Source organism: Hyaena hyaena, unplaced genomic scaffold (assembly GCF_003009895.1).
Source record: "Hyaena hyaena isolate Hyena2069 unplaced genomic scaffold, ASM300989v1 scaffold_160, whole genome shotgun sequence".
Taxonomy (NCBI): Eukaryota; Metazoa; Chordata; class Mammalia; order Carnivora; family Hyaenidae; genus Hyaena; species Hyaena hyaena.
In genome coordinates this window covers 694624-715022 of record NW_024080793.1, presented here as the reverse complement: position 1 = coordinate 715022, position 20399 = coordinate 694624, and the positions used below count along the sequence as shown (strand labels likewise).

Genomic DNA, 20399 nt, shown 5'->3' with positions numbered 1-20399 from the left:
TGATCTCCTTCGCAGCCTGGAGGAGCTCACCATTTGTGGCAGGGGAAGGAGACAGCGGAGGGACAGAAGCCAGTGTCAGCACGCTGCTGGGTCGTGTCTCCCATGTAATAAACTCCCAACTGCTAATTCAATTGGCACCCAGGAGGGTTTGCTCCTGCTTCCTCTCATTTCCCTTAAAAAAATCAATAAACTGCTCATAATGTCTTTAATAAAGACTAAATCAGAGCTTTTTATAACCTTATTATAGGGTTGGCATTTTTAACATTTTCCCCCGAAGCTGAAATCCAGTCCATGCGGCATCATTTGAGAATCAGACAGTAGACTGAGACAATTGTTTATGATGAATTAAACAATAACCAGTCTGAATTTGGCAGTTTACCATTTTGAGAGACTCCCCTGGGCATCACGGCAACCCTGCAGGTTAGAAGACTAGCTCAGAGATCGAAAGGAGCCTGCCCAAATTCACACAGCTAGGATGGAAATGGTGGAGGTGGGGTTTGATCCTGGATCTGCCTGACTCCTCAGCCCTGGCTTTCTTCTGTGAACAGTGTGGATGAGTCGCTGGAGTTCTGGGAGGCTCTGGATGGTGGGGCTGGGTGGATAGAGATCCTTTCTGCAGGCAGAAGGCTTAGGGAAGGGCAATTACTTGCTGGTGCTGTTGGATGGGCATCCGTGTTACCACACTGCCCCCTGGTGGACACCCTGAGCCTGGCTTGCGGGCTGTCGGAGGGGTTAGCTGGGAGTTTCAGGCTGATTGCGGCAGTGAGTGGGTTCCTGGTGGAATAGCCTCTGCTTTCGGACAGCTGGATGTTTAAGCCTTCCAGAAGAGATAAGAGATGTTTCATGTATTTACTTGTTTGTGGAAAAAGTGTTCGTTCATTTATTCAGCATGTCCCCAGAGACACCTGCATGCCCCTGCCAAAATGCTGATGACTTGGCACTGCCCTTGCCCGCAGGGAGGCCCCAGCCGCAAGGAAGGGTCAGGTCCACAGGTAGACGCTTACGACGCAGGCACTGTGAAGCCATGCCTAGGGCATCGTGGGGACCCTAACCTGATCAGGAATGGGGAGTGGGTGGGAGGGGCCAGGGGAAGGTTGGTCAAAGAAGGTAACAGGTCAGGTGAATGTATTGGGTAGTTGAGGCCAGAAGGGTACAGAGGGAGCAGCAAGCAGCCGTGAAGCTAATGGCCCAAAGCTTCAGGGACCCTCATTTTCAGGGCTGACTTCATCGTTTTGCATTCATCCTTTTGTGTTCTTTTCCTTCAGGAGACCCGCCCCAAATTGTGTGAGTTTCAGGGGCTCCACCTTACCTGGTTCTGCCAAAGGGGGAGGCAACGCAGGGGTGCACTAGGATGTGGAGCAGGTGGCCCAGGCCAGGCAGGGCAGTGAGGCCCTGCGGAGCACCCTGGGGTAGCAGGGCAGGAGGAGGGGTGAAATGATAGAGGTGGAGAGCGGCAGGTTGGCTCAACTAAGAAACTCAGCTCTGTCCTCAGGGCAATAGGGTCCTATTAAAAGGTTCTGAGTGGGAGAGTGGCCAGGCTACCCTTGAGTTAGAAAGTTGTTGACAGAACAGAGAGCTCTCCCAGAGCGACCCCTGGACCCAGGCAGAGGGACGCCGGCCATGGTTCCTGGGTTTAGCAGAGGCTGCCCTGGCCCTCAGGCCATGCTGTTCCTCACAGGCAAGGAGTCCCTGGGCCAGGGGGATGTGCCCGCCTGGAGCCCACCACCACCCCTCTTCCAGAACACACCCCTTGGGGAGCTGGGACCTAACTCCAGATCTGTGCAGGCCTTGCCCCTGCTCCAGGCTCCAGAGGGTGGATGATGCTGTGTGCAGAGCTAGGCCCAACGATGGCTATTTTGGGGGCATGGAGTGGGTTGGAGGGTGTCTGATGGAGGGAGGCAGGCAGCTGGAGCTGCTGCACGGTAGGGGAGGACCCTGCCTCAGTGGTCTCTCTTCGTTGCCTTCATCCCCTCCACAGAGATATATGAGCACTTGCTTTGTGCTGTGTGCTGGGCTCACCAGGCCAGACCCCGCTGGTTTCCTGGGCCAGCTGGACAGGCTGGGGTGGAGCTGGCAGGAGGTGCCAGGAGTGGGATCTGCAGGCAGGTAGTAGAAGTCAGAGGCTGGCGGCTGCACACAGGCATGGGTGTGTTCGAGGAGTGAGGCTGAGGACAAACACCAAGCCAGACAGGGGAGAAAATGTGAGCCTGGTGTAGTGACATGTGGGGGAGGGAAAGGCAAGGGAGAGGACTAAGACCCAGATGCCAGTGCAAGGAGTCCTCAGTTCCTATTTCTTGACTCTTGGCGTACAGCACGGGAGCAGGTCACATGGTTTAAGAGTCCAGGGCTGGGGTAGAGATGCAAGGTGAGAGGCCACTGTTGGGCCTGGGGAGCCTTATCCAGGGGTTGGGGGCAGATGGTGGCCTCTGTCTGGCAATCTGGTCTCTGGGACATGGGGCAGACCTCCTGTTCTCTCCAGAATAAGATTCCCACCATGTCTGCAGCCCCAGGAGGCAGTAGGAGGCTCCCCAAAGGCGGGGAGGAGGCACATATCTGGCCCAGCCTGGTAATTAGACCCTTCAATTGCAATTACTTTCGCAATTAGCTCAGCTGGTAATTGGAACTGGAGGTGGTAATTTCTGTCCTTCACAGAAGCTCCCTCTGAACTGAGCTTTGCTCATCTGTCCAGGGTACAGGGTAGTGCTCTGGGGAACGCTGGGCTCCTGGTTGGGGGCAACGTGCACACAACCCGGGGCTTGGCTCAGGGAGAAGCACTGGGTTCTGCCGGACCCCTGGCATGGGAATTCTGGCCACAGCAAGTGCGTGCTTGGTGCTCTGCCCTTGAATGAAGGCTGGCTTAGTGACTTGCTTCTTCTAACTAGTAGAATATGACAAAGGGAGTGGGCGTCACTTCTACAATAGGTTACAGAAGATTGTGTCTTCTGGTTTGCTGACAGACTCTCTTGCCTCGGGCTTGCGCACTTTGAGGGAGTCAGCCGCCATGTAGGGGAGCCCCAACTGAATGCTGCTAACAACCAGTGAGTGAGCTTGACAGCCAATCCTGCCATAGTTGAGCCTTCAGATGAGACCATAGACCTTGGGCTGATGCACTTTGGTCACAACCTCTTGAGAGACTGTGAAACAGAAAACCCAGCTCAGCAGATCCCCGATTCCTGACCCTAGAAGCTGTGAGATGATAAATGTGGGTTGTTTTAAGCTGCTAATTTTTGGTCTAAGTTGTTATTCAGCAAAAGGTAACTAGTACATGAACAAATTATTAAATTACATATATTCTGTCCTTTGACCTTGACAAAGTATATTTTAAAACTACCTGAAAGGTCATGTTCAAATCTAGAATCTTTGGACTGCTTGGAGTTCTGCACCAGAGCATGGTGGGAAGGGGAGAGCTGGAGTGTGGCATGAGGCCATCCCCCTTCTCTTCATATCCTGGGTCCATCTCATACACCCCAGGTCTTTTACATGGCCAAGAGTTAATACTCCATATACCAGCCCCTCACCACCAACAAATAGCCACTTCTGGATCCAGCCATGCCCACACCATTGGCATGGTCTGCATCACAAGGCTGGATCTAAGGAAAAGGCTCCTGCAGGCCCTAGAATTGAGCGTTAGCACCGTTTGCCCAAGGAAATCCAGGGTCTCACGTGTGGTTTAGAAGGATGGGTTGAGCTCCTGTTGGGCACATCCTGTGAGGTCCAGCTGGAGATCCAGGACAGGGCTGTCTAAAGCTCAGGGACCACAGCAGGGGCCCTTCTTGCCTGAGTCTTGGGGTGGTCCTGGGAAGGCTCCTTGTTCCAACCTTCTCAGACAAGGGTGAGGCACCCCTGGGGATGTGCCAGTACAAATACAACCCTGGAGAGACAGGAAGGGATGGGGGAGGTTAAATAATACCAGTTCAGGGTTCACTGGGGCCCACTCTGTGCCAAGCACTTGCCAGGCCCTGGCAACCAAGGACTTGAAGGACACAGCCTTGACATACCTCAAAACAGACTCAGTCCTTCTCCCCAAGCATGTATAGGTTCTTGAAAACCTATACATAGGAGAGATTCTGGTTCCACAATCCTTCATTCAATTAGAATGGGTTGAGTGCCTATTAAGTGCCAGGAGCTGGGTGTTAAGCATGAAGAGATTTATTAGCACAAGGGTTATTAGGAAGCTCATAGATCCTTGGTAGAAGCAAGTGCCCTCTGAAGCTCATTCTGCCCATCAGCCTGCTTGCCCCGCTTCCGGAGCCCACCGCTTTCCACATGGAGCGTATTTGTAAATTGAAGGTGCTGGCTGCTTTTGATCAGGAAATCCTAAGTCCCGTGCCTGCACCTGAAGGGCGAGGAAGGCTGGGAAATGCAGATATTTGCGTTCTACATTGGGCAGGAGGAAATCACAACTCACAATAGAGGGACCCCTGAACAAGTGGGAGGTGCTCACAGGTCTGGGCAGCCATGATTGACAGCTGCCTGCATTGCGACGAGAACATGGGTTCAAACCCAGCAGCATTAGCTTACCAACGCACCACAGCAAAGCCTTTGCGCTTCCTTCTACTAACATGCTGCTTGCCTTTGGTTTGGAGACCACTGGTTTGAGGAAGAAGAATGGATCTGATCTTGCCACATACAGGATTTTCAATCCCTTCCCATTTTTTTGCAAGTCACATCCCATTTCAATTTTGGGTAAATGTTTAAACAGCCGCACGAATGAATGCTTGCTTTGGCTATTGTTGCAATTTATTAATAACCTCCAGCTCAGGACTCCCTCCCCCTTCTCACTAGGCTGTCACTCTCCCCCTGTCTAGCATTTGCCTGCATATTGCCAAAAGAAAAAAAAAGGTTGATTTCAGAATATAAAAGTAAAAAAAAAAAGACTGCAAAATCAAAACCAATCAATGTTTATATTTAAACATATTCTGCAAGCAGTAATATTATGCCAGCTGGTGAACTGCAGTTGAATTCAACACTAATAGAGTCATTTAAGGTAGGGTCTGAAAACATTTTAATACATTGGTTAGATATGGAGTAAATCCTCCCAGATTAGCATATCTGTACAGGAAGGACCTTCATCAAACATCAAACTACAGGATTTTTTTAAAAAAAACTTGGAACCTTAACTATCTTCATTTGGTGACATGTAAAAACAGTTATTTACTTTAAAATTGTGGAGCTTTTAAAGCAAATATTTACTAGGTATCAAGTATGTGCTGGGCACTTTGATATATTATCTCATTCAATCTTGATTTGATCCTTACACTAATGGTCACTCCCATTTTACAGATGGGGAAACCAAGGGACAAATGAATGAAGAACAGGCCCTAAAGCTTCCTTAGAACTGCAACTGGAACCAGAATGCAGATCTTAGGATTCTGAGGTCAGGAGAGGAGTGAGGCTCCTTCTCAGTAAAGGTCTCGAAATCTTGAGATCCAGTATGCATATTTGCTTTCTCCTCTTATCTTGGATCAAAATATAACCTGGCTATGTCAACAATGATATGGTGGGCCTGACCATAATTTCAGAGAAGTGAGGACAGGAGCCTGATCTCACACTGTTTCTGTAAGAGTGATTCTGATCTGGTTCAGAGTTTCTTGTGCTTACAACAGGTAGTAATGCTATTGTATAACCTCACCTGCTGTCCATGGTGGGTCAAAATCAATACTTCTAGATTATCGAAACCAAAATTAGGATAGTTAAAAAGATCATTTGGACATGGAGCTATGAGTCCCTATTGAGAATCCTTCTTTGCCCCCAGGGGTTACCATGGATACAAACTGGTGAATTGATTACCCAAAGACAGCTCAAAACCAGAACATTCTTAGTATTTCTTACTGTCATGTCCTCACAGCCTGCAGCAAGGAGTCGATGAAACCAAAGAGGTTGGATTGCTGTTCTCACCAGGGAGTAGAAGAAGACTTCTATTAGTACGCTTTCCCATGAAGTGTGGTGGATTGTGCAGAAGAGGAGATGGGTCTCTTGTTGTCCAGATCAATAGCTGACTTGGATCAAGGCCCTGGCCCACTGCAGTGGTCCTAAAGCATGACAAGGGACCACAGAGGCACAGCGTGTTGGTGATATATGGCAGGAGTTCTCCCCACACTCTCCCACCAGATCCCAGGGTGCCCAGATGGGCTTGTCGAGTGTATCTAGGCTTCTGTAGAGTTGACTGCATCTCAGAAGTAGGGCAGGTGGGAAAGGCTGCCAATCCAAAAGGACGTCCCCAGGTACATAACTATTTGTATTTCCATTTTACACTAGGTAAAACTGACACACAGACTCTGCCTTCCACTTTGTCTTGAGGGATTCCCAACCTCAGAAACTGTGACCACCGAGAATATACTATATTAAAAATAATTTGTATATAACCATCTAAAATGTATTTTGTAGCTGTTTACTGAGCATTATCCATTTTTTAAGTTTACATGTTCTTATATTTTGGAAGCTCTGACTTTTTTTTCAGTTCCCAAATCTCTCTGTAGGTCTCAGAACAGCCTGTGTTTCTAGGGTCTAATGGATAGAATAACCCTGCCAGCAGGGGGCATCCCTGCCCAGTGCAGTGATTAGAAAAACAAGATTTTGTCAAAGCATAATTTTCAAAAGATTAAAAACACAACTCATGCAAATGTATAGTCAACATGTAACAGAGTTTAATTTAACCCATTCATTGTGGGGAGGGGCAAGCAAGATGGTAAAGTTGGCTCAAAGAAGTATCTGAGAGGCAACTCTATATCTGGAAAGGAAGAACCTCGAAATAAGACTGCCAATATATGAAACTTGTCAGTGTCCTACAGCACAATAAACCAGAACCTTTGGCATTCTCTCTTCTACTGAAGAGAAATCACTTGCATTTCTTCCAGGGCACAGGAAAATCATTTGCAATTATTAATCTTATACAAATTAACATGTGACTGCAGAGTCTGGTCCCTGATCAATAATAAATAGTCAGCAAAGGGACCTTCCCCTAAAGAATCATATAATACTGGTCAGGCTTGCTAGCCACGCTCCTGTATGACACTCAGAGGACACACCTTATTTTCATGCTTTGAATAAATTTTCTTAAGAATAGAAAAGAGGTTTTCTGGGGCAAGTACTTGCTGGGGTCAGGGTTGGCTATAGATGCATGGGTACCTGGGCAGGTAAATATTTGGGCACTCCCTCCAGATCTATGTCTCTCAGTCTCTGTTCTACACTTGCTCAGTAGAACCAAGGGAAAAATGATTTTTCTGTAACAAAAGCCAGATACAGAAAGAAAGTCACTCATTCACGTCTATGGTCCCAGTGAGTCAGTTCTGAAAATACTCAGCAAAACATTTCCTGTGTTTTTTTGGTGGTTATTATTCCTTCCTTAAGTTGCCTTTGGGAGTATCCAAATCAAATAACTAGTGGGAAACATAGTAAAGGGTTTTAATTTTAGATAATAGTTTTTTTTTTTTTTTATTGGTAAGCAGCAGGAATGACTGGGTTTTGCTCTGATTGCACATGTACATGTAAAATGTATGGAATAGGCAAGCCCATATGGACTGAAAAGAGATTGGTGGTTGTCAGGGGGTGGGGGAGCGACTGCCAATGAAGTTTCTTTGGGGGGGGATGATGAAAATGTTCTGGATTCAGACAATGGTGATGGTTGTACAACTTAGTGGATATACAGAAAGTGCTGAAATGTGTACTTTGGCCACTGTGAGTGAATACAGTCTTTCACACCACCGAGGTGACTTGGGCAGGCTGGCTTCCTCCCTGGGGACCCAAAGGAGGAAGGTAAGGCTCATGGAAGCCTGGGGTGAGCCCAAGGAAAGCTCTGGGAATTTCTTCTAGTTAAATGTCCTGTTCTCACTCACTGGAGGTAGGACATCTCTAGGGGGAATATTCTAACTTCTAGGGGATAGAAGAAGCCAAGGCATGATAGAAAAGATAGGTGGGATGGTGGGGCTGTAGGGAGCCGGGCCCCCACCCCCCAGGGTCATTGGTGGGAGCTTGGATGATCTGTGCTTCTCTGGAGGGCTATTGGGCAACACGTATACTCGCTTTCCAGAATTACACTTGTAGGTATGTTAAGCATACATGCACACCGTCTCTCTCCCACCCCCCACCCCCGCCAGCAGCAGCAGCAGCAGCAGCAGCAGCAGCACCACCACCACCACCACCAAAACCCACTTGCATATGTGCACAAGGCAATGTCAGACGATCAGCATCATATTGTTTAAACAGCTAAAAATTAGAAATGCCTCAAATGATCATAGCTAGGGCCACACTACAGAACACCTCTGGTGGTTAGCAATCATGAAGGAGCCCTTCATGGGCTAATGTGGTTGAACCTTGAAGACACACTGCTGAACTCAGCTCCTAAGGTAGAGCATAGCGTTTAGGCTAAAGCCAACAAAACGGAACCAAACACCATGCACCAAACTGGGTAAGAGTGGTTGCATCAGGGAGAATTGCTAGGGGGAAGGATGGGGAAGGGTGGTCAGAGGGACTCTGGACTTCTCGGTAATGGTAGTTTTGAAGAACAGCGGGTCTGGGTTGGAGCCTCAGCTGTGTCACTTGCTTGGGTTTTTACCTGCTCACTTTGTGTCCCTCTTCAGGCCCCAGTTGGTGGGGATGTGAATCTCTATCTGGCGGGGCTGACTGGTGGAAGAAGTGAGCTAGTGTCTGTGGAGGGGCTGACATAATGTCTGGGCACAAGAAGGGGCTCATAAATGTCAGTTGAAAGCAAATGATGAGGGCGTCTGGGAGCCACCGAGTCTGCAGGTCCCTCTGTGACGCTATTTCCTTGGGAATCCTGCCAGGACCACTGGACACATGAGAGACCTGGTAATGCCCCAGCAATGAGAGCTGTGGCCCAGCCGGGCTTGCACAGCGGCGTCTCGGGGTGTGAGAAGCCTGCTGTGCTGTGTGACCCTGAGCGGGGAGGTAGGGGATGTGGCATTGACACCTTCAATGATCTCCCAAAATAACAAATTATGAGCTCCTTAGAGCTATCAGCTGGGTGAAAGGGAACTTCTCCCAGTCACTCTTCAGGCTGATAGTGAAACATGGAAAGCTCCTGACTTGTCCCTGGGAAGCTTGGAGTTCTGGGAGCTGTGTGTCCTTGGCAATTATTTCCTTCTTGAGTGGCCTGGAAAGAGCTCCGTCAGATGGACATTGAGGATGGCAAATTCTCCCTCAAAGCTCTAGCTGGAGTCAGGTCAGCAAAGGTGAACTGCTGGCTACAAAGCCAAGATAGGATTCCAAACAGATTCCCGCAGCCTCAGCTAGAGAGCATTCCCTCCCACCCAGCACTTCCAACACTTCTAACCTGCGTTTAAGCACAGCCGGCCCACGTGCCCCAGGAATGCATCCCTTCAGAAGGTCATGGCTGGGGCGCCTGGGTGGCTTGGTCGGTTGGGCATCCGACTTTCGCTTAGGTCATGATCTCGCAGTTAGTGGGTTCGAGCCCCGCGTCGGGCTCTGTGCTGACTACCAGCTCAGAGCCTGGAGCCTGTTTCAGTCTGTGACTCCCTCTCTCTCTGACCCTCCCCTGCTCACACTGTCTCTCTCTCTCTCCTAGAAATAAATAAGAAACATTAAAAAAAAAAAAAAAAAAAGAAGGTCATGGCTGCCACGGCCACGTCCCCCGCCCCATGCTCTGATCTCTGCACCTTACACCAGGTCTTGGCCATCCCAGCACTGGCCCCCATGTCCCATTCTTTCCATGATTCCCTGGTAATTTCAGGGTTAAGCCAGTCTCTCTGGAGGGGGAAGGTCTGTTCCTTTGGGTTCCCAGAATGGAGTCCATGGTCTGCAGTAGAGCCTGTGGTAGATGCTTATAAAACGCTACAGGCCACCCCCATTGACAGGGCTGCTCCCTCACCTCGAGTTTGAATGATCTTTCCTTAACACAGACGTCATCATTTTAGCCCCTTTTGATGAAGACCCTTCCAAGCTATGCCATTACTCCTGTTCCCAGTGCAGCTGCCTCGGGGCCCTGCACTCACTCCCCACAGTCAGCCCTTCCAGATTTCCTGGTCTCCATTCCCTTCCGCACCCTCCCCCACCCCTTTGCCCCCTTGGCAATAATGGTTTTGCTTCTCTCCAGCTCCCTATTGGTTGGAATAGGATTCTGGAAATTGTGATTCCCAGGCTTTCAGCCCTGGCCGGCTGCCTGTACAGTGCCCCACTATTCATCACATCCACTATTGTAGCTCGGGGGACATTTCCCTGTCATTTCCTTCCATCTACACAGAACTGCTTAACACCATCTATTGGCTCAATCTGCTACTCTCATCTTTCCCAAGTCTCCCTTAGCACAGCTGGGTCTTTTCTCCCCTGAAAAAAGCCACATTACAACCCATTTTGAGCCAATCGGTTCCCGGAAGCTTTAGCCTAGCTGACCTGTAATCCCTTCTCTGCTTCTCATGGACATTCATCAAGGGCCTTCGCTGCAATTCTCCACGTTCAGGATTCCACAGCCTCCTCCCCTCCCTCCCAGGGGACACTGCTTACTACTGTCCTCAAACGGTGACTTCGACTGTGGTCAGTTCCCCTTCTCGTTCTCCAAACCCTCTCATCAGTGCCTTTGGGATTCACTCCTGGCACAAACCCCACGAACTTCTTGACCTGGCAGTCTCCCACTTGCTCCTCAACCATCTACTCTATTGCAGACTTCCTCATCTGACACATTTTCCATTTTAAAGATCTCTTTTTCTACTACTTCACAAAGGCGTCTCTGAAGCTGACAATTTCGGGAACATTCCCTTCTACAAACCCTTATCGAGTGACTACCACGTGCCTGGCTCACCAGGCGAACAGGACAAAGGCCTGGTCCTTCCGACCAGCCTACCCTTCATTGCCAATGTGGCGTTTTACGATGAAATCTCATTCCCTGAGAACTCCTTTACTCTTGAAGGTAGCTTCCAAGTTGGCCTTTACCACAGTATTTTATCATAACTCTTTTTCTAAATCAAGACATACTGTGTGATGAAGTTTGGGGAATATTCCTCACCAGGAAGTGAAAAAATAAAACCACAAGGCAGCATCTGTTTCAATAGCTTTATTGGAACACGGTGGTACCACAGAACATGGATTTGGGGACCCACCGCAGACGCTCATCCTCTAGACAGCATGTGCCCCACTTCTGCAGCCAGCAGAGGCTCGAGGAAGCCTCCAGAAGGGTGGGGGCAGCTCAGAGACAGACCCCCCGACCGTGGCAGGTGGTGTGTGGGCACGATGGGTTGGAGCCCTGAGCAGCTGTGATCAGCCAGACCAGCCTTACGCCTGCAACTACTTGACTGTGACTTAGAGACTCACCTGCCTCAGATTCCCATGAAAACCTGAGGAGGAGATTCTGGGGCTTCCAGGAGGAATCCAGCCAAGAAACTGAGCATCTCACAGGGCCATTGGGGCAAATCATGCCTTCAAGTATACTGGCAGATAAACTGCTTAAAGCCCCTGTTATGTGCCAAACACTTCCAGGGGCTAGACACACAAAGGACAAAAGAAATAGGCAGGGAGCATGACCTCCTGAGTGGGGGAGATGGACAGAGAACCACACAGATGACTGTAAATTACAAACAATAATTTTGGGGTGTGTGGGGGAGGCTTGACCTAATAGGGTCCGGGGGCAAGGAAGACTTCCTCAAGAAGTGATATTTCAGCTGAGATCTCATGGTCAAAAGGGTGGGAAGAGCATTCCACGTCATGGAAACAGCTTTGTGCACAGCCTAGTAGCTGCAAAGAGCAATAAAACAAACAAACAGAAGGGAGAAGCCAGCAGGGCTGGGTGAAGCGACCGAGGACACCGTGGCAGGAGACGGCTGGAGGGACATGTCCAGGCTGACCACGCAGGGCTGGGGGGCCATGAGAGAGATGGTGTCTGGCGTGCGCGACGTGACCATATTAGCGTTTTGCACGGCCTGCTGTGGCTGTTGGGTGGGGAGGCCAGCGGGGAACGTGGAGAGCTGTCAGGTAGCTGTCTCGATTGTCCTGACCAAGGGATGGCAGTGGGACCGAGTGGGGGCAGGGCAGGTGCAGAGAATCAAGCAGAAGGTGGGCACACGTCGAGCTAGGGCTCAAGAAAACTGAGCATGAGGAGCTAGAAAGGGAGGTGCCAAAGGCTGACCCCCTTGGCCAGCGGCTCAGGCTCTAAAGCCAGCAGCCGACTTCTGTCTGAGACATGCAACCTGGCAGAAGAGATGGTGCAGGGAAAAGGTCAAGAGTGGGGCTGTGGACTGCAAAATGTGAGGTGCCTTTGAAACACCCAGGTGGAGGTGTTGGGGGCACAGTCATGGCTGGAAAGCTCCCAGAAGAAATCTGGGCTCCAGGGATAAATCTGTGAATAATTTCCTCACAAGGAAGTTTTCTGATAACTTCGGTTAAGAGGGTGCAGATGAGGCCACAGAGGGAGAGAAATTGCAGTGAGAAGAGGAGGCCCTGGGGACAGGCACACTGGACAGCCAGGGAGAGGTCAGCGAGTCGAAAGAGGGCTGAGAAGGCATAGGTGTGCAAGGAGGGAGGCACCACGAGGAGGTCCGGGAACCAAGGAAGGAGTGGGCTCAGGGAGGGGCTGTGGTCAGCAGTGAGGGTTTCTCCAGGCTGTAATCACCCCCACCTCCTTGGGTCTCATCAACAACCCTGCGAATAGGGGATCTTACCCTCTTGGATACAGGAGTCAAGAGATGCTGAGAAAGATGGCTACGGATGGACCCAAGGTCACACACCCAGCAGAGGATGCTGTGGGGTCGACTCCCCCACCCCCAAGGCCATCTCTCCCTCCAGGACCCTGGTGCACTACCACCACCGCCCACCCCGAACCTGCTCCGAATGTTCGAATGTTCGCTCCACTCCACACCCCTTCTTGTTGATGAAAAGCACCAGAGAGGGTTAGTACTGCAGCATGAAGGGATCTCCTAGGCTCCGGGTCCGAGCCTCGCTAAGAGGAGGGTAGGCTGAGTCAAGGAAATACCTTGATCTCTCTCCTGAGAAGCAGTGCAAGGTCATGTCAAGAGCATGGGCTTGAAGCCGGGCTTTTTACCCATGCTCCTACTCGTTCATTCACTGCACAACTATTTTTCGAGTGCCTCTTATGAGCCAGGCACCCATATTAGCTGAGTACCCTGAGGCAGGCCCTGGTCTTCTTTGAGCCTCAGTTTCTACCTCTGTAAAGTAGGTTGGCGATTCTTACCACATGTTATAAGGATTATGTGAACTCATGTGGATAAAGTAATGGGCACACAGAAGGTGCTCATTAAAGGCTAATTTCCTTCCTTTCCTTTCTCTCCCCTTCCCTCTCCATTCCTTTCCTTTATCCTACAGAACCCATGAGGGAGTGAGAGACTAACTCTTCTTGGCAACGCCTTCTGCTGTGCTCAGAGGGCCTGAGCATTCCCGCAGGTACAAATCCACACACACCTGCGCACACTCCTCCAATGTTCAGCCATCTCTGCTCATGACTCAGGGCCAGCACCAACGTGAGCTCTGAACCCATGGGATTCAGTGGACCCAGACCCAGGAGACTTCTGTGCATCTGCTGGGAATGCTGGGCACAGGACAGGCTGCTCCACGCTAGACCCAAGGACCCCGGCACCCTGCTGTGTGCTCTGGGACTCCCTAGACTCGGGCTAGGGTGCATCTTCGTGGCTCGGGGGGCTTCTGGGTCCGTAATGGCTCCAGGAGTCAAATCTTGGTGACCAGAAGCAGTATCTTCTGTGTCCTGGGCTGGGTCTAGACAGCCTCGGAGGGCAGAGTCCTCACCGCTTTCTGGGGTGGTGTCCTCAGTGGCTCCTCGGACAGTGGCTCGCCTGGCTGCTCCTCTGAGGGGCCTCTCACGTGTCTCTGGAGGGCCCTAAGCCTCCACAGACTCTTGCAGCAGCTTAGAAGGTTGCTGGAGCACACAGTGCAGGATAGCGCTGGCTTCCTGAGGAGACACAAGCACAGGTCAGGGCTGCGGTGACCACGGAGCAAGGCCAGTGGGCCCAGGACCTAGCCTCTGGCCTTTGCTTCCTCGAAGCCGGCCTTGGGAAGGGTGGGGGTGGGATGGGGTGGGAGCCCTAGCTTTGCCACCAGAGCTGCCTGTGCGCAGCAGGGATGTCTTCCCTCAACCCATAAAGCAGAGCTTCCAGGGGATGGGCTTTCAGATCTCAAGTCTGCTTCTAACATGCTGTGTGTCCCTGAACTCCTCTGAACCCCAAATGGAGGAAAAAATAACCACCTTTCCAATTCCTGGGGAGGAATGAGTATTAATAAAATATGTACAAAGGGGTCCCACACATTGCCTGGCTCACAGTAGGAGCGCAGGTAATGTTTGCTGTTTCTGACCCTAGATGAAATGATTTCTGAACAGTCTACGGCATGCCTTGCAGGAGTCTGGGGAAGGCTGGGAGAAGAAGACACACAGATTTATTCAGCCTTGCATAAAAATCAGTTGCGCACATATCTGTCTCCATTAGAATATGTGCTCCCTAAAGGCAAGGCACTTGCCCCGACAATTATGGCTGGCATAGAGTAGTTCCTCTGTTAATCTCTGTTGAGTCGATCTGATCAAAGAATAGATCACTGAAGACTGACTGAGCCAAAAGCTTGGTAGGAAAGTTTTAACAAAGTATTTGGCATACATTTTTAGGAAGAAGAGGATTTCCCTCACTTCTGGGCATACACCTTTCTTGGCCCTGTTGCCTGCTAACGTGTGGAAGGCAGACCTGCTTTTCTCTTTAGCTACTTTCAGTGAGTAAAGAATTCCTTTATCACTTTTATTTCAAGCTTTATGAAGTCAGAGGGAAAGGCTCAGTGTGGCGCTCCTGGCTCCAGCGCCCAATGCCTGTAGGTCTCCCTTGATGACAGAGAGCAGGAGGCAGGATCAGAGCTTTCATCAGGCAATCTGGCTTGATTTTGTGTGATTGTATCTATGTTCACGTGATTTCCACAAGTGATACTACATTGCCGTTTATGGTGACAATATCAAGTTTCCTCATGTATTTCAGTGCAAACAACCAATTGGTGTAGAGATTTAAGTGCGGATCATGCATGTGGGCTGGGCTGAATGGGGAAGCAAATGTGCAAGCAGCCGCGGTTTGGGGAGTGCAGTTCCTCATTGGCAGCACATCTCAGCTCACCCACCCGTGCAAACACGGGAGAAGCGGAGTATTGCGCGGTGTCCCTAGAGACTCCGTCTGGGGTCTCTGTAGCTCCAGGACAGGACAAAATATGGCTTCAGCTCTGTCTAAAGCCACCAGTGCCTCCCACTTCTGGCTTCCCTGCCTAGGCCGAAGTGGTAACTTTCCTTGTCAGTTTCAAGCTGGGAGCCACCCATTGCTTGGGTGAGACCCAGTGCAGTTCCTTGGGATGTTCTGTGAAGCTCACACCTGGCCTCAGCTCCTGCCATCATCTGTTAAGGTAATCTGGCTGCCAGAGGAATCAAACTCCCTGCCCCTCCTCTCTTCCACATAGAGAGCGCAGAGAGCACTGAGCTTCCCTTTGGAATCTGTTAGATGGGGGTTGTAGGTTTGGACGCCTGACTTCGTAAGACACAGATGACAGGGGACACCTACATCCTAGCTTCCCTCAGTGTGCAGGTACTCTCCAGCTTAGCCACTGCTGAAGTCCCCGAGTGGCCCAAGGTCTCTCTGTAGACCAGTTCTCTCTCTAGCCAACCCTTCTCTCCCCAGAACACCCGCCCTCACCTGGACCTCAAGGTCATACGCCTGGCACTTCAGAGGCTCCAGTCCTCCATGCCAGCCAGTGTACATATTTGACCAAACAGGCAGGTATCTACCCTTGGATTAACATTCCAGACGCAGCTCTGATAAAGTGAAATTATCAAAGAAAAGCTAGCTTTGGCTAGGAGAGGACTATCTCCCTTCTAACGAGCTTACAAATCACTTAAAATAATATTATTATGGAAATAGCACATGATCCTGGTAAAAAAAATTCAGGCTGTAGAGATTAACAAAACAAAGAAAATAAACATTTCAAATAATTCCTCTACTCAGCCATATCTTTTTGTTACATGTCCATTCTGTCATTAAATATTTTTAAATGAAATACATCATATACCCAAAGAGACTACATAAAAAACAAATATGCATAGTTTAAAGAATATTAAAGAATACTAAAATGGATACCAGTATAACCACTTCTTAGGTTAAGAAACAGAATTTACCAGGACCTGACTTGTTTCAGCAAATATTTACGTATCCCTAAATAACATACTGTGGTGTTCTGCCTGCATTTTACTTTAAGGGGGCTGTAAATTACAGCTTTATTCTTTTCATGAAATAATAATTAATTCAGCAGTATTGTCATTTTCCAAATGGGGACAATCCAGATCTAGCTAGCTCCCGCAAGGCTATTCACAGATGATAATCATCTTGAAATAAAACTTGAGCGGACAAATGTGATTTATGTGCCCCACATGCCTTCCTTTGGGACCCATCCACTCCCCACAGCACGTGGTCCGGGTAGGAGTGCCATCACTGGGTCCCATCCCCTAGGGGATACTTTTGGATTAAGCTATCCACATGGGGCAGCCGTGACTGCTTGAGAGGTGTGTCCATAACTCAAACTGGGAGAAAGAGTCCTTTCCATGACTCCTGCGTCTTTCTTAGAAGGCAGAGAGGCCGGGAGTATGTGAAACTAAGGTAAGTCCAGGGCTATCCAACTGAATCACTATCACTTGCAAGGAAAACACTTTTGTCTAATGCAACAACACATGGCATTAGTTGAGGTAGAGTATTTCCAGTACTAATATGGTCAGCAAAACAATCTTCTACAACATTTCATAACTGTAAACATTACCAGCCTTCTGGACTTTATGATCATAGTAACGCTCTCCAACACTTTATGGCTGTACACAGACCAACTGTTAACAATCTTTTATAACTGCAAACGTAAGTTTAACATGACTGGAAAGATGTGTCACCTGTTTGGCATTTTGAGTGCCTATAAAGGCTTGAAAAATTCTGGCTTATTTATCAGTTAATACATAGTTTCAGATACTAAAATTTGGTTACTTAATGCATGTCGTGGTTTGGGGCATATGTAATCTCCTAGCATACATCTCAATCATTATCACTTGGGTAATAAGCATAAACTTCTGTAGTAACTATAATTTACTCTGGATTAAAAACATGTCACCACTTGTTAAAAAAAAAAAAAAAAAAGAAAAATCCAAAGATTAAAACTACGAGTTGAAAGTATTTAAAATTTAGTATTTCCCTTTTATATAAAGGAAATCGCGTTTTATGATTTTTTTTGTAGATATCTTTTGTTGTTGTTACTGTTTAACATGATATTTTTTCAGTTAAACTGTGTTGATGGAGGCACCTGTAGTTCATTGTCATTGTTACAAAGTACCCATCAGGTTATAGTCCAATTTATTTGTCCATTCATCTGTTGATGGATACCTGAGTTGTTTCCGTTCTTTTCTTTTTTAAATCATATCTTTCTCATACTTGTTTTTGAATTTATACTATAATGGCCTCATCAAATGAATAGGAGTTTCTCTTTTTCTCTCCTCTGAGAGAGTTTGTGCAGAACTGGAATGATTTATTCCTGGACCATTTGGCAGAACTCCTTTGCAAAACCAAGTACTACTGATGTTTCATTCATTGTATTTATTTTTAATGTTTTCTCTTTCATTCCAAGTCAGTTTGAGCAAGTTCTGTTTTGCTAGAAAAAATTTCCCTATATCTGAGTTTTCTGTTGTTTAGGGCATAGAATTGATTATAGCATTCTTATTATCTTTCCTAATCTCTGTAACATCTACAATAATATCCTCCCTATATTCTTAATATTGCTTATTCATGATGTTTGTGATTAATTTCTCTTTGTAGTTCTGTAAATTTTACTTTACATATTTTTGAAGTGAGTTTATTGGGTATATACAAGTTGAGAATTACTATCATTCCAATAAATAGAATCTTTTTGAAAATATGTTGACCATCTTTATCTTTAGTAAAATACGTTGCTTAAAATTCACTTTGTCTGATATTAATATAGCTACACAGATTTCTTTTGGTTAGTATTTGCCTAGCATATTGTATTTTTCTTTCCTTATACTTTCAACATTTTTGCTTCGTTAAGTCTATTTCTTTTTTTTTAATGTTTTATTTATTTCTGGGGGGGGGGGCAGCATGAGCAGGGGAGGGTCAGAGAGAGAGGGAGACACAATCTGAAGTAGGCTCCAGGCTCTGAGTCTGTCAGCTACAGAGCCTGACGCGGGGCTTGAACTCACAAACTGTGAGATCATGACCTAAGCCAAAGTCAGACACTTAACCGACTGAGCCACCCAGGTGCCCCCTTAAGTCTATTTCTTGTAAAAACATTTGTTTAGATTTAAAAAAATCAAATCTGACAACTTTTAAGTGGACAGTTTATTCCATCTACATGTATTGTAATTATTGATATACTTTGACTAATTTCTTCAGTTTGATTTTGTGTTTTATATTTGCCCCCACCTTTTCTAGATTTTCCTGTGTTTTCTTGCTTTGCTTTAAATTGCTTTTTTTTTTCTCATTCTCTTTTGTTCTTATCTGGAGGTATCTCTAGCCTCTTATAAAGTAATTTTAACACGCATATTTAACTTAATAAAGTCTAGTGGCGTGGAGCCCTCCTCCTTTCCTCAGTTTGCCATCCATGCCAGCTGTAAGTTGGGATGAGACATTAAGCTAAATTTCTATACTGTGTAGACCCTCCTACATTACAGCGTGTAGAGATACTAGTAGGTTTAGTATTTCTTGACCCCCTTCATAGCCCTGTGGCCCATCCTGCCCTGAGCTCTTACCCTTGAAGCTAGGGTATAAATGAGGTTCTTGAGAGCACATAAAACTGTGTCTGCCACACAGTAAGTGCCTATGGTAAGCAGCTGTCATTTTCACCTTCCCATCATCTATTCCCCTTCTCTTTGGGATCCAGCCTGCCTCACTCTTTGCCCAAGTGAATGAGGTGGGTTGACCTCTTACTCTTCACCCTGGCTCCGGGTCTGGGTACAGAGGTAGACATAGTGACCCACCCAGCCAATGAAACTCAAGCCTGTAACTTTGGGGTTGGAAAAGTTGGAACAGTGGGAAGGGACACATTTCCCACTGGACTCGCTAAGACGGTAAGATGTGAGCTTGGAGTTGCCGGTGGCACCACAGGGAGACTCTGGCTGAGAATGAAGTTAACACAGAGTGGAACTGAGCTGAAAGGTAGAGAAGGACAAATTTCTGATGATATCTGTATCTTTGGATCCAGCCATCCTCGAAGCTACTCTTGTCTTCTTCAGTTTTATGAGGCAGTTCCCCACCTCCACCAATTCCAGCCTCTTTTAACTGGGTTTCTGCTACCGGTGGTCAGCAGTGTCCTAATACTCTTCCTAGAATCTGGATTTGAATGTGAATCTGAACCCCATCTTTTCTTTTTTTTTTTGTTTTTTTTAAATGTTTTATTTATTTCTAGGAGAGAGAGAGAGAGAGACAGCGTGAGCAGGGGAGGGTCAGAGAGAGAGGGAGTCACAGACTGAAACAGGCTCCAGGCTCTGAGCTGGCAGTCAGCACAGAGCCCGACGCGGGGCTCGAACCCACGAACCGCGAGATCATGACCCGAGCGAAAGTCGGACGCTTAACCAACTACTCCACCCAGGCGCCCCAGAACCCCATCTTTTCATACTGAAGGCATAATGATATATTCAGCCACTCACTATCTGGATCCAATTTCAGTGCTACTCTCTGTAGAGGAAGCTTTGCTCAGGTCCCCCCTGAACCTGGGTTTTCTCATCTGTGAAATGAGTTTATAAGAGCAAACTCACAGGACTCTTGTGAGACCTACACTTAATGAATGTCAGTGCCCTCTGCCATTACCTTCTACTGGGCATTGTACAAATGATCACACAAACCACCGCATGCACACATCACTCTGCTATCACTCATCTGTGTCTTTGCACGTGTCCCATTGCTTGAAATGCCTTTCTTTTCTTCTTTGCTATTCAACTTCTACTTCTGTTTCAAGGTTCTGTTCAGGCATCACCTCCTGTGGGAAGCTGTCTCTGAGGATTCCCAGGATTGCTGACTCTGTCCCAGCTCTTGGAGCCCCTCTGCTGAGGCGCTGGCCTCCTTGGGTTAACTATCAGTTTCCTTGTCTATTTCCCAGACTAAAGCTAGGCGCCGGAACTTTCATCTTCATCCCATGGTCCAATTTCTAGTAGGCCTTCGGTCATATGCGTGAAAATGAAAAACCCAATAAATCTCAGTTTCAGTGTGATTCTCCCATGTCCTGACTTCCCCAATTCACAGATTGGCAGAAATGAAGCACTTCCCCTGCCACTCTGACAGCTCCTCCACTGTGTGTGGTGGGCCATGCAGGCTTTATTTATTTATTTCTACCTCCCTGCTGCTAGCCTGGAAGAGCCTCACAGGCAGGAACTCGAGAGGGGCAGTGAGGGCCACTGACCA

General features: G+C 48.0%; 1 protein-coding gene across 1 annotated transcript in view; it reads right to left on the bottom strand.

Annotated features, from left to right (window-relative positions):
- Positions 1–12803: 12803 nt before the first annotated feature.
- Positions 12804–20399, bottom strand: part of HRH2 (histamine receptor H2) — a 29868-nt gene continuing 22272 nt past the window's right edge. The window contains exon 2 of the mRNA XM_039239793.1: positions 12804–13888. Coding sequence (XP_039095724.1) covers positions 13696–13888 — 193 coding nt within the window. The 3' untranslated portion in view covers positions 12804–13695. The remainder of the gene's footprint in view (positions 13889–20399) is intronic.